General features: G+C 50.9%; 1 protein-coding gene across 1 annotated transcript; it reads left to right on the top strand.

The window, feature by feature from the left end:
- The first annotated feature begins 822 nt into the window (after positions 1–822).
- Positions 823–12481, top strand: RRP9 (ribosomal RNA processing 9, U3 small nucleolar RNA binding protein). Its single transcript, XM_088482030.1, has 15 exons — positions 823–971; positions 4392–4480; positions 4553–4662; positions 4745–4806; positions 4893–4934; positions 5331–5457; positions 5643–5767; positions 5850–5942; positions 6026–6126; positions 6342–6476; positions 9795–9857; positions 10920–11065; positions 11210–11289; positions 11552–11625; positions 12276–12481. The coding sequence occupies exons 1-15, from the start codon at positions 909–911 to the stop codon at positions 12364–12366; spliced, it is 1401 nt and encodes a 466-aa protein (XP_088338156.1). The 5' UTR covers positions 823–908; the 3' UTR covers positions 12367–12481.
- The last annotated feature ends 944 nt before the right edge of the window (positions 12482–13425 follow it).

Here is a 13425-nt window from a genome sequence, read left to right as displayed (position 1 = left end):
AGAGGGTCATGTTGGGAGGTATGTGATAATAATAATATTTAATAATAATAGTCATAATAATGATAGTAATAATAGTGATAATACTAATAGTAATAATAATAGTGATTATAATAATGATAGTGATGATAATAATAATAATGATAGTGATAATATTAATAATAGCAATAATAATGATAGCGATAATAATAATAGTGATGATGATAATAATTAATAATAATTATTAATAATAATAATGATAGTAATAATAATAATAGCAATAATAATGATAGCGATAATAATAATAGTGATGATGATAATAATTAATAATAATTATTAATAATAATAGTGATAATAATAATAGTGATAATAATAATAGTGATGATAGTAATAATAATAATAGTGATAATAATAATAGTGATAATAATAATAGTGATGATAATAATAATAATAATAATAATAATAATAATAATAATGATAGTAATAATAATAATAATAGTGATAATAATAATAATAATAATAATAATAATAATAATAATAGTGATAATAATAATAATAATAATAATGATAGTAATAATAATAATAATAATAATAATAATAGTGATAATAATAATAATAATAGTGATAATAATAATAATAATAATAATAATAATAATAATAATAATAATAATAATAATAATAACACCACCACTATAGGTCCCCAGCAGCTGCTCAGCCTCAGAGGGTGTGAAGGAGTTAGTTACGTCTTGACGTCACCAGTGGGCGGTTTTAGTGCGAGATCAGACACCAATAGCAGCTCCAGAACGGAGCACGTGTACCGCAGCCAGTAGGAGCGCCCGGGGCGTGCTTTTATCACTCCAAACCAATGTGGGCGCAGTGGGCGTAACCGGAAGTAGTGCTGAGGCCGCACGTGAGTCCGGTGCCGGGAGACGATGTCCGCGCTGTTCATTAAGAAGCGACCGGAGGCCGGGACCGGAAGGAGGCGGCGGGGGGAGGTCAGTACCCCCGGGGTTGGGCGCAGGAGATCTGTACCCGGGAGCAAGGAGGGGTCCGATCTGGCTGTGGCTCTCCTAGTGTAGGACCACATGTCCCAGCATGTCTGACATAGTACAGGGTAGCTGGGCTTCTGGTTCTTATGTGGCCAGATAGCCCTTATGGGTCACGTACATCCAGCTTACTGTCATCTGATATGTGCGTGTATGTATATGTATGTACAGGGGCTGATATAGAGGGGGGGGTGTACAGGGGCTGATATAGAGGGGGGGCGGTGTACGGGGGCTGATATAGAGGGGGGGCGGTGTACGGGGGCTGATATAGAGGGGTGTGTGTGTGTGTGTACAGGGGCTTATATAGAGGGGGGGCGGTGTACAGGGGCTTATATAGAGGGGGGGTGTACAGGGGCTGATGTAGAGAGGGAGGGAGGGGGGGGATGTACAGGGGCTGATGGAGGGAGGGGGGGGGTGTACAGGGGCTGATGGAGGGAGGGGGGGGTGTACAGGGGCTGATGGAGGGAGGGGGGGGTGTACAGGGGCTGATGGAGGGAGGGGGGGGGTGTACAGGGGCTGATGGAGGGAGGGGGGGGTGTACAGGGGCTGATGGAGGGAGGGGGGGGTGTACAGGGGCTGATGGAGGGAGGGGGGGTGTACAGGGGCTGATGTAGAAAGGGAGGGGGGGGTGTACAGGGGCTGATGTAGAGAGGGAGGGAGGGGGGGGATGTACAGGGGCTGATGGAGGGAGGGGGGGTGTACAGGGGCTGATGGAGGGAGGGGGGGTGTACAGGGGCTGATGTAGGGAGGGAGGGAGGGGGGGGATGTACAGGGGCTGATGGAGGGAAGGGGGGTGTACAGGGGCTGATGGAGGGAGGGGGGGTGTACAGGGGCTGATGTAGAAAGGGAGGGGGGGGTGTACAGGGGCTGATGTAGAGAGGGAGGGAGGGAGGGGGGGGTGTACAGGGGCTGATGTAGAGAGGGAGGGGGGGAGGTGTACAGGTAGGCGCCCCTGCTGTTACTGTATTAGGGTTACACCAGCTGCCCCCCAGGTGTGAGGTGTGAGATATGGGAGAATCTATATAACTGATGACATTTCCTCAGCCTGCAATGCACGATCATAAGGGGAGTATAGATGCTGAGCTCCTGGGCTGCTGTGTACTGGGTGCACAATTAAATGTGTGACATTGCCATAGCACCAGACACCCCACACCGCTATACAATGCAGCAGGAGGTAACGGATGTATAGGTGGTTTCGGGGTAACTATTTTGGTTTGTGTAATGGTTCTGTAAACCGAGGGCAAAGCTGACCTCATGCTTCCATAATGGGCTCTGGAGCGCCCCATGTTTGGTTAAAGGTAATTACAACGGGGGTGAACTGAAAGATCTACAGTATTTAGATACAGCCAAAAAGTTGGCGAGGTCAAATGGTCGACAGAAAAGATCGACACTTTTTTATCTTTTCTTTTTAATCCTTATTTTCCCCCTAGAGACTTATCCTAACCGTCTCCTTCCGCAGCCTAACCCTCATCCTAACTCTCTGCCAAGTACCTAACCCTCATCCTAGCCCCTAACCCTCATCCTAGCCCTAAAAACTTTTTGCTGAAAATCATTTGTGCGCTGACTATTTGGCCCTGTCAACCTATTGCCTCCCAACCATTTGGTGTTGACATATTGACTGACTGTCTAGACACTGTAGATCTTCCAACCCTCTACCATCACAACATTCCAAAATGTTAAGTAGATGTTGCATACGTGTGCATAGTAAGCGCAGTCCTTACCCGCTCCTGGTCCCACCTACGTTATGTCCATGTGCACCAACATCCAATCACTATACTGACTGTTTCACCTTTTAATTGTCCTCTCCTTCGCCCTTGTGTTACTGGTAATGTGACCCCCTAGCTGGGACTCATGGGCCTGTTTCAGAGGTGTACGTTCATCCAAGGAACGCACATCCCCGATCTTGAAAGTTCTGCGCAGGACCCGTGCTGCTCATGTTCAGACCGTGTCCTGCGATCTTGCTTGCAGACCCTGCTGCTTGCAGACCCTGCAAACCGCAGCATGATTGACATGCTGTGGCGTTTGGCGGGCGAAGCGGGGGTGTGCCTGGGTGCCGTTTACGGAATCGGAGGTGTCTCCTCCATTTTCTGCGAGGGACGAGGCCAGGGTCTGCATTGGCGGGCGCAGATCCCATGGCCTCTTGCATGACCAGGCAACTGTCAGGCTGCGGAAGGCTTCAACTCCCTGGGCAAAAAAGCAACCATTGGTCACAACAGTGATCCCAGACCACGACGACGGTCGCAGTGCTTGGATCTCAAATGCAGCAAGGAGGTGTCTGACACCACCTTCTGCATTTGCACGTGAGGTGGACCCCCTTGTGTGTGTGACCCCCTTGCTGGGACTCTGTCCCCACCTTGTGTGTGTGTGTGACCCTCTAGCTGGGACTCTGTCCACACCGTGTGCGTGTGTGTGTGACCCCCTTGCTGGGACTCTGTCCCCCACCTTGTGTGTGTGACCCTCTAGCTGGGACTCTGTCCCCACCTTGTGTGTGTGACCCCCCTTGTTGTGACTGTCCCCATTTTGTGTGTGTGACCCCCCCCCCCCTTTGCTGGGACTCTGTCCTCACTGTGTGCGTGACCCCCCCCCCCCTTTGCTGGGACTCTGTCCTCACTGTGTGCGTGACCCCCCCCCCCCCCCCTTTGCTGGGACTCTGTCCTCACTGTGTGCGTGACCCCCACCCCTTGCTGGGACTCTGTCCTCACTGTGCGTGTGACCCCCCCCCCCTTGCTGGGGATCTGTCCTCACTGTGTGTGTGACCCCCCCCCCCCCCACCCCCTTGCTGGGACTCTGTCCTCACTGTGTGTGTGACCCCTCCTTGCTGGGACTCTGTCCTCACTGTGTGCGTGACCCCCCCCCCCCCTTTGCTGGGACTCTGTCCTCACTGTGTGCGTGACCCCCCCCCTTGCTGGGACTGTCCTCACTGTGTGCGTGACCCCCCTCCCCCCCTTTGCTGGGACTCTGTCCTCACTGTGTGTGTGACCCCCCCCCCCACCTTTGCTGGGACTCTGTCCTTACTGTGTGTGTGACCCCCCCCCCCCCCTTTGCTGGGACTCTGTCCTCACTGTGTGTGTGACCCCCCCCCTTGCTGGGACTCTGTCCTCACTGTGTGTGTGCCCCCCCCCCCCCCCTTGCTGGGACTCTGTCCTCCCTGTGTGTGTGACCCCCCCCCCCCTTGCTGGGACTGTCCTCACTGTGTGTGACCCTCTTGCTGGGACTCTGTCCCCATTTTGTGTGTGTGACCCCCGCCTTGCTGGGACTCTGTCTCCACCGCGTGTGTGTGTGTGACCCCCCCCCCCCCTTGCTGGGACTCTGTCCTCCCCTTTTGTGTGTGTGTGTGACCCCCTAAATGTTCCCGTTCAATAATTTCAGACTAATGACGCAGAGGCCCAGAAGAAGAAGAGAAAGCGGAATAATGTGAACCTCAGGGAGGAGATTGAGAGCGACTCGGACACTGAAACGTGAGTCTCTTTCTTTACTTGCTGTCACTTTCCTGCTCGTTCCATCTCCTCATCGCTCGTTCCCCCACATAGTGCCCCAACCCGCAAGAAGCCGGCAGAGGTGGAGGAGGACCTGGAGGAGACAGCTCAGGAGAAGAAGCTGAGATTGGCAAAGGAGTATCTGCAGCAGTTACAGGCACACGGTGAGGATTGGCGGGTGGCGGCTGTGATATTGCGCATATTGCTTTGCGTTTGTAATACGTCTGAATAATTTGTTCCCCTCAGAGGAGGAGAAGTTAGAGGACGAGAGTGAGGACGTCATTGGCGCCAGATTACAGGAGAATGTGGTAAGTGTCATGGCGGAGGGAGGTAGATGGTGACGGCTAATCCATATTACTTGGCGAATTGCTAATCTGACTTTCTCTCTTTGCAGCTGGAACAACGAGGAAAACTCAAGCGTCCATTGGCCAAGGAGGTGACTCTCTTATAATTGACCCTTCTCCTGTGCTCTCCCTAACATCCTATTCTTACCTCTGTTATATCGGGGATCCCTCCTCTATAAGCTCAAATAAAGTGTCAGCTCTTGTGCGCGAGGTGGCCTTTTATCTTGTGGTCTTCCGTTCTGCTTTGTCTCTAGTGTTATAAATGCAAAATTGTAGGCAGAGATGAATTGTGGTGCATAGTGTGGTTACACCAATATGGCACAATTCATATCACGGCTTTTGGAGAAAGGAGACAGTTGTAGAGCCGGCTAGGGTTGGTGATACTGAGGACCATCGCATGCACCTAGCTAGATGATGATGAATGTAGTTTTAAGTAAAGTCTATTTTTATCTCTTATTTTGTTGTTGACTTGCACTTATTTTTTTCAGTTGCTGCCTCCGGAGCCCTCAGAAACCCTCCTCTTGCGTGGGCACCAAGGACCGGTCACCTGCCTAGTCATCTCACCAGACGACAAACACGTGTTCTCCGGATCCAAAGACTGCTCCATTATCAAATGTGAGATATGGACCATGCTTGGAATGTGCCCTGATAACACGATATATATCCGTGATTAGTGCAGTTTGTAGGGAGTAAGACCATGGACGTATTTGCCGTCATCGTGTCGCACGTTCCTAGTATGTTTAGACTGGGTAGAAGTGGTGAAAGAACGTCTCATCTCTAGACCTCCCTCTGTCCTCCAGGGTCCACGTCTGACGGAAAGAAAGTGCAGAAGATCCCAGGGGGCCGGAAGGGCTGTGAGGACAGACACGTGGGTCACACAGCGCATGTCTTGTGTATGGCGGTGTCCTCCGACGGGAAATACCTGGTGAGGTCCCGAGGGGTTTATACGATGTAAGCGGTGTTCTGTCAGGGCTGATGGGATAAACCTGTCCTTGTCCCCCATCCAGGCCTCAGGAGATCGGAACAAACTGATCTTTATCTGGAACGCCGAGACCTGTCAGCATCTTCATAAGTTCCAGGGGCACCGAGATGCCGTGTCTGTAGGTCCATTTCTGTCATCCTCTATCCTAGTCCCAGGTCCTTATTAGCTGCTGATCCTGTGTCCAACCTTCTACCTCCCCAGGGATTGTCCTTCCAGAAAGGGACTTACCAGCTGTTCAGCGCCTCCCACGACCGCTCCGTCAAGGTCTGGAATGTTGCGGAGAATTCCTACATAGAGACGTTGTGAGTAGTAACGAGCGTCAGGTTACAGCTCTGGGGGGCTCCACTTCATTGGGTTTAATTACGGCCGCTCCAGTAGTTTTATCTGAAATGATAAAGTGCGCTGTTTATTGGTGGGTTTTCTTTTGTTATAATGTAACCAGAGCCCTCCCGGACCCCTCATGAAGATGAATATGGGTTGGTTGGAAACTTATTATTTAGATCTTTCCTCTCTTCAGATTTGGCCATCAGGATTGTATCACGGGACTGGACAGTCTCAGCCGAGAGCGATGCGTCACGTCGGGGGGCAGAGACGGAACCGTCAGGGTATGGAAGATAGCGGAAGAAACGCAGCTGGTGTTCAGTGGACATCAGTGAGTATCGGTGATGCAGGAAGGACATATGGGGAGGGGGGGGGGTTTCTGCATATAAATCTGGTTCATATAAATCGTGTTTGGCAGGTGAGATTGCACAGTCTGTTTTTAAAGGCAGTTACGGCAAATAAAGGTTCAATTGTATTTTTATTTTTGTCCACTTTTGCGTAATGCCCAGAGGCAGCCACTAGAGGGAGCTCCTTCCTATGTTTTTAAATCTAGGGGTATTTATTGGAAATTTCCTGCAAACCATACATTGGGAGATTAGCCCCGAACAAAGCAGCCGAGCATTTATTTATTTATTTATTTTAGATCAGAAATAAAAGCGGCACAAAATCTGTATGAAAGAGCACCGGGCTTGATTCAGGTTGGACGCAGCCAGCCGATGTTTGCATCCTGTGTTTAAGATGCAGGGCGCAAACCGGGCGCTGCAATCAGAAAGCGATCACAGTGAGCACGCAGAGGGCCTGATTCAGACTCGCTCGCAAGCGGGTCGATGTTGGCCCAGTGCGCGTGCGCTCGACGGAGCCAGCTCTGTCGTGCGCATGCGCGAGACCCGGATAGCGACGGGCAAACCGTTGCTCCTGGTCTCGTACCAAAGGGGGCGTGCTGTTGATGTTGAGTGACAGCACGCCCCCTTTGGTGGGCGGGCCGGGGGCTTGGCTGCCCAGACGGAGGCGTTCCCATGTGAACGCCTACCGTCTGGGGCCGGCCCCACTGACATCACTAGTGATGTCAGTGGGAGAGATTTCGGCTCTGTTTGAGCCGAAGGCACTCTAGGGCTTGCGGCAACGAGACCCTACCACACGGGTCTCGTCGCAAACCCGAAGGTCGTGATTGTCTTGACCATCGCGACCATCTTCCTGGCCGCTCGCTATAGCTGTGGGTGGTCATCTCTAGACCACCCACAGCTATACGAGCGGCCAGGAGGCCGCGCTCAAAATCAAGAAGGACGGCCCTGATTCAGAGCGAGCGCACTGTCACAGCGTCCGGCTCTGAATCAGGGCCAGAGTCTTCACACAGTGACAGGAAGTGACCGTTTGAGAGTGGTCAGAGAAACGCAATGCGTACCTAGGCGTTTAAACGCCATTACAGAGGCGTGCATAATGAATGGGAATGAAATGCCTTCGTCCCTCTGGCCGGCAGTTCGAATCCCGGCCGCGGCAGGCCGACAGAAGCAGAGATCCCGACAGCGCTGGAAATCCCGATCGTCCGTAGGTAAGTAAAAACTAACCTAACCCCCCTAACTCTAACCCTCCTTAGGGGAGCCTAACCCTGACCTGCTCCCCTTGCCCCCCCCCAAGTGCCTAAACCTAATCTCCCCCTGTAACACGCCTGTCATTTAACCCTCGCCGGGATTAAGACAGCCGGTTTCCTGATGGCATCCCGTGCATAATTAAGCCCCTGCGATTGCATTCGCTGGCAGAGGTCTAGATGGCGACAGGAAGTTTAGCAGTTTGCGCGGTAGGGTCAGGTCACCCACAACTGTGCGAATGGTTTCGATGTTTTCGCTGACTTGCGGACGAGTGTAATGGGAAGTGGGCGGCTTTATACAGTGGTGGGCGTCTTGGTATAGAGCTGTGGTTGGCGTGCGATTGCATTCATTAGCATATCTTTGCAGCAAGCGGGTGCGGGCGAACGCAGCCTTGCAAACCAACCTGAATCAGGACCACATACTAATGCATGGGCCATAGTAAGCCAGTTACGGGTAAAGTCACAATGTCAGATTGTAACCGTAGGACATAAGCCAAGTACACAGCAATAGAATATTAGACCTATTGTGTAACGGTGTGGCGCAGCATTTGTCGGGGGGCATTGATGCCCGCAGCCGTGTAAAGTTAAGCCTGCATCCCAGGGAAGGACGAAGCCAGGATGGCACCAGCCCAACCTTACGGTATTTGTGGATGGCATTTCTACCACCTCTCGTGGTCAGCGGTGTCATTTCCAAGCGTCGCTCATTTATGCTGACGTGGAGGTTCTGATGCCGGCCAGATCCTAGCTATTATAATGTAGGTACAGAGAGTGTGAGCAAATATTTCTCCATAATACCAAAAGGATAAATCCAGAGATACAGAGGTGAGATAATAGGAGCCGTAACTGACAACGTCCCAGACACCTCAGGTCCTTCCCATATCATATGCCAAAGGCGCGCTGGCATATGTGCCATACTTGGGCCAGGGAGAGCTGCCTTGTAGAGACTGGGGAGCGTAGTAATGGAGGCTAGAGGCAGCATCTCTAGTGCAGCCGGTAATCTACAATGGACAGCTCGGCGAAGGCGCCATTAAGCCAGAACTACTGATCTGGATCAGTGCCTGCACCACCCAGGTGACCAAACAAAACGCCCGAGGATCAGGCCTGGCAGAATGTTGGGGCGATAGCAGTAGGTTTAGTAGCTGTCAGTAAAACCTGTAAGAGGAAGGGGAGACCAGAATATCCGCTGGTGTGCTACCAAGGGGTCCCGCACCCATTCTCCAAATGAGCATGGTGGGAGCCCGCATCATAAAGTTTATAGTTTGGGATGGCAAGACTACCCGAGGCTTTAGTCCTGCACATAGTGCCAAGTCTCATCTCCCCGACAATGGCAGAAGCCGTCCTGTTACTAGCATAGAACACTATTATTTAGGGTAAAACTACTTCTGACGTTCCCACAGTCTGAGCGCATCCTCCTTGTGTGGCTGTGATACCACGTGTATACTATCAGTACAGCGCCTTTACACCTACGCAAACCTGCGTCACCCGTCACGGGACGTTAGATATAGAGCTGGCGTAGACAAGTGTAAGGTTACATGGTGACTGATGGCGCTGCCTAGCGTTATATGAGCACGGGCAGCAATGTAATGGGAATAATGTTCCCGCTACAGTAAAAGGATATTGGAGGTCACAAGGTGACTTCTAATACACGTTTTATGTTACTGTAGCCGGTAAATGATTTGTTAGAACAGTAGCTGCTTGTATGATGTGCTACGTGGAGGCTGGTGTTGTACCGCCAGATGTCCCAGCACGGAACGCTCTTGTCATGTGACTACATTACTGCTCACCTGACATAAGGGTATGTTTTAGAGGCGTCTTCATATATAATCATGTTGTGTAATGTTATGATCTATAGCATCATGCCGGCGTGTATGTATGGTCAGTCCTGGTTTAGCTGAACGGTATCTATAGTGACCCCAGGTGGAGGGTGACTGTATTACACGTGTGCAGTGATGTCCTTGTACGGTATATGTTTTTGGTCTCCTTATTACAGTGTGCCTATAAATGTCGGTAACATGACGAAGTTTGTCGGTGTCACTGAATCTGTTCTTGTTTCCTGTTTGCCAGAGGATCTATAGATTGTATAAGGCTCATTAACGAAGAACACATGGTCTCCGGAGCGGACGATGGGTGAGTCTCCCAGCTGTACCCACTCTGTAACCTGTCACCATCCATGCACGAGGTTTGGGCGCATGTTGTCTTATTTCTGTTGCCTTAGACTCCTGCTATTCACTATTCTTCTCCATGTCGCCTTGTAAGGATGCAGGGCTGTGCATTACATTTTTGGTAAGGGGCAGTTGTTATAGTGTGGGTGGGATAAACTTACAGATCAGAGGGGCACAACCCTTCCCAATGTCCGATGGTAAGCACATACAGACCGCAGCATCGGGTGATTGGATTACAGCCGCACGGAGAGGGGGGGGAACAAACAAAAATAAACACCCGGTTGTATTGGGCAAGTTTATCAGGTTGGGTCTCGTACATCGCAGTATTGGGTCTGGTTATTGTATTGGGGTCTCGTACATCGCAGTATTGGGGGTCAGGTTATTGTATTGGGGTCTCATACACAGCAGTATTGGGTTGGTTATTGTATTGGGGTCTCATACACCGCAGTATTGGGTCAGGTTTACTGTATTGGGGTCTCATACATCGCAGTATTGGGGGTCAGGTTACTGTATTGGGGTCTCATACATCGCAGTATTGGGGGTCTGGGTTATTGTATTGGGGTCTCATACATCGCAGTATTGGGGGTCTGGTTATTGCATTGGGGTCTCATACATCGCAGTATTGGGGGTCTGGTTATTGTATTGGGGTCTCATACATCGCAGTATTGGGGGGTCTGGTTATTGTATTGGGTCTCATACATCGCAGTATTGGGTCTGGTTATTGTATTGGGGTCTCATACATCGCAGTATTGGGGGTCAGGTTATTGTATTGGGGTCTCATACATCGCAGTATTGGGGTCTGGTTATTGTATTGGGGTCTCATACATCGCAGTATTGGGTCTGGTTATAGTATTGGGGTCTCATATACCGCAAGATTGGGTCCAATTTGTTTTAAACTACAAGTTATCCATAGAATTGTGTTTGGCTAATGCGGAACGGCCGGGTGACGTGGATGGAGGCCGTGGCTCGCTGTATAAAATGGCCGACCGTAGATGAGGTCACTGGAGTCCTCCCTTGTCTTTCTCAGGTCACTCGCGCTGTGGAACGTGTCGAAGAAGAAGCCCCTGGCACGAGTAAAATGTTCTCATGGAAACCATGGAGAAGTCGGCCTTGAGCAGCCATATTGGGTGTCGGCGGTGGCTGCTGCCCTGAACAGTGATGTGGTGGCCTCGGGTATGTGATTATTCTGCTTTACGTAACGTTTAGTGCCCACGTCCTGGGCCTGCGTTCACTCACGCGGGTGCTCATGGTGAGTGGTACATGTTGCCTGTTGATGTGAGGTATATGTGTCCTTCATGGTGTGATTGTGTGTTCCAGGCTCCCATGACGGCTGTGTGCGTCTCTGGCAGTGTGGGGAGGGTTTCCGTGGCCTGCACCCGCTCTTCTCCACCCCCCTGGTGAGTGCTGCAGATCTCTCCCTCATCTGAAGCGTTGCTCCTGTGTACATTGCTATCGCCATGGTCCAGACTCACGGAGTGCGCCTATGGCTTCCACACAGCGGAGCCGCCATTCTGTGGGCTGAAACTGTTAGTCCAGCACGAGATGGTTCTAAATGAATTTATATGCTGCATACCCAGGAACGTTAGGTGTCCATGTGAATGAGGATCTCAGTCTTTGGTTGCGTTACAGGAGAATAATCTGACTCTTGGTCGCCTACAGGTCGGGTTTGTGAACAGTTTGCAGTTTTCCAGCTCAGCGGATTTCCTGGTCGTTGGGGTTGGGCAGGAACACAGGTGAGTGCGGGACGATGACTGCTCTGATCTGTGAGAACCCTCTCGCCGAGGTTCTGTGCTGTGCTCAGTCTCCCGCTCTCTGTGCGCTGTGCTCAGTCTCCCGCTCTCTGTGCGCTGTGCTCAGTCTCCCGCTCTCTGTGCGCTGTGCTCAGTCTCCCGCTCTCTGTGCGCTGTGCTCAGTCTCCCGCTCTCTGTGCGCTGTGCTCAGTCTCCCGCTCTCTGTGCGCTGTGCTCAGTCTCCCGCTCTCTGTGCGCTGTGCTCAGTCTCCCGCTCTCTGTGCGCTGTGCTCAGTCTCCCGCTCTCTGTGCGCTGTGCTCAGTCTCCGCTCTCTGTGCGCTGTGCTCAGTCTCCCGCTCTCTGTGCGCTGTGCTCAGTCTCCCGCTCTCTGTGCGCTGTGCTCAGTCTCCCGCTCTCTGTGCGCTGTGCTCAGTCTCCCGCTCTCTGTGCGCTGTGCTCAGTCTCCCGCTCTCTGTGCGCTGTGCTCAGTCTCCCGCTCTCTGTGCGCTGTGCTCAGTCTCCCGCTCTCTGTGCGCTGTGCTCAGTCTCCCGCTCTCTGTGCGCTGTGCTCAGTCTCCCGCTCTCTGTGCGCTGTGCTCAGTCTCCCCGCTCTCTGTGCGCTGTGCTCAGTCTCCCGCTCTCTCTCCTGCAGACTTGGGCGATGGTGGAGATTAAAAGAGGCCAAAAATGCTTTGTACATAATTCCGCTGAAAAGGAGGCTGCCGCTTAGCGAAGGATCCTGAAGCCTCCAATTCCCCCACCAGCCTCCTCCCTGAAGCTGCTCAATGTTCCCATATGTATTGTATAGAACTTCTGTACCAGAATAAAGTCCGGTCGTTTCATTTATTTGTATCTGTATCTAGTGCGCGACGTCAATGTCTAGTAACTGCAGTGTCTGCGACTGGGATGCTGGGATTTTTATTTCCACAGACTGTTTAATAGTAATCTTGAGTGTATATATTGTACATTAAATGTATTGCTGTTCCCCAGCAATGTTACATTAGATAAAGGCTGCCTGGGTGTGTGGGACTTGTAGTTCTCCTGCAGGTGTAGAGCTAGTTGTTGCCTAAGCCTGATTTAGAGCATAATGATAGATCAGGGCTGTGTGATCAGGGACAGATCCATGTGAGTATCAGATGCCCCACGTCAGGTCCATACTCTCATTACTGAGTACAAGCCCAGAACCCTGTATGTATGTGTGTATGATCCCCTTTTATGGTAAATACCCAGCATGGTGTAGCCCTAATACCCCAAAATGGGGGTAGTGGTAAATAAAAAAATAAAAATAAAATAAAAAAATCTGTGGCATACATGGAGGCAGGTGAGACACATGGAGTTCTACATGCAGCAGACAGTATACGTGGGGGGCGGGTGAGACACATGGGGCTCCAGATGCGGCACATGGGGGGGGGGGACAGTATACATGGGGACAGGAAAGATATGGGGGCTCTAGATGCAGCAGAGTATACATTGGGTACCCTAGATGCGGCAGGTGAGACACATGGGGGAGGGGTGAGCATTGTGGTTACATAAGCAAGACAAGCGGTTATGTAGTTGGCTAGATGAGATAATGGGACGAATAAGAGATGAGGGTAGCGGGGAGGGGGGCACGGTGGGCATATTAGATTAATTTGTCAAATTTTGTTCATTAAGGAATTTGCTGTCACTATTCTCAAAGCCAGATAAATGCAATCACTGAGGACTTACTCGCTGGAATCGTGTGTTAGTGTTCCTACAACTTATCCTGTGTAATTATACGGAACACGCCATTGTACATAGTCATTCTGTGTAGTAATGCTGCC

Source organism: Taudactylus pleione, unplaced genomic scaffold (assembly GCF_031769625.1).
Source record: "Taudactylus pleione unplaced genomic scaffold, aTauple2 ptg000281l, whole genome shotgun sequence".
Classification (NCBI taxonomy): Eukaryota; Metazoa; Chordata; class Amphibia; order Anura; family Myobatrachidae; genus Taudactylus; species Taudactylus pleione.
The sequence above is the reverse complement of the archived record's forward strand: the minus strand, read 5'-3'. Positions and strand labels throughout refer to the sequence as shown.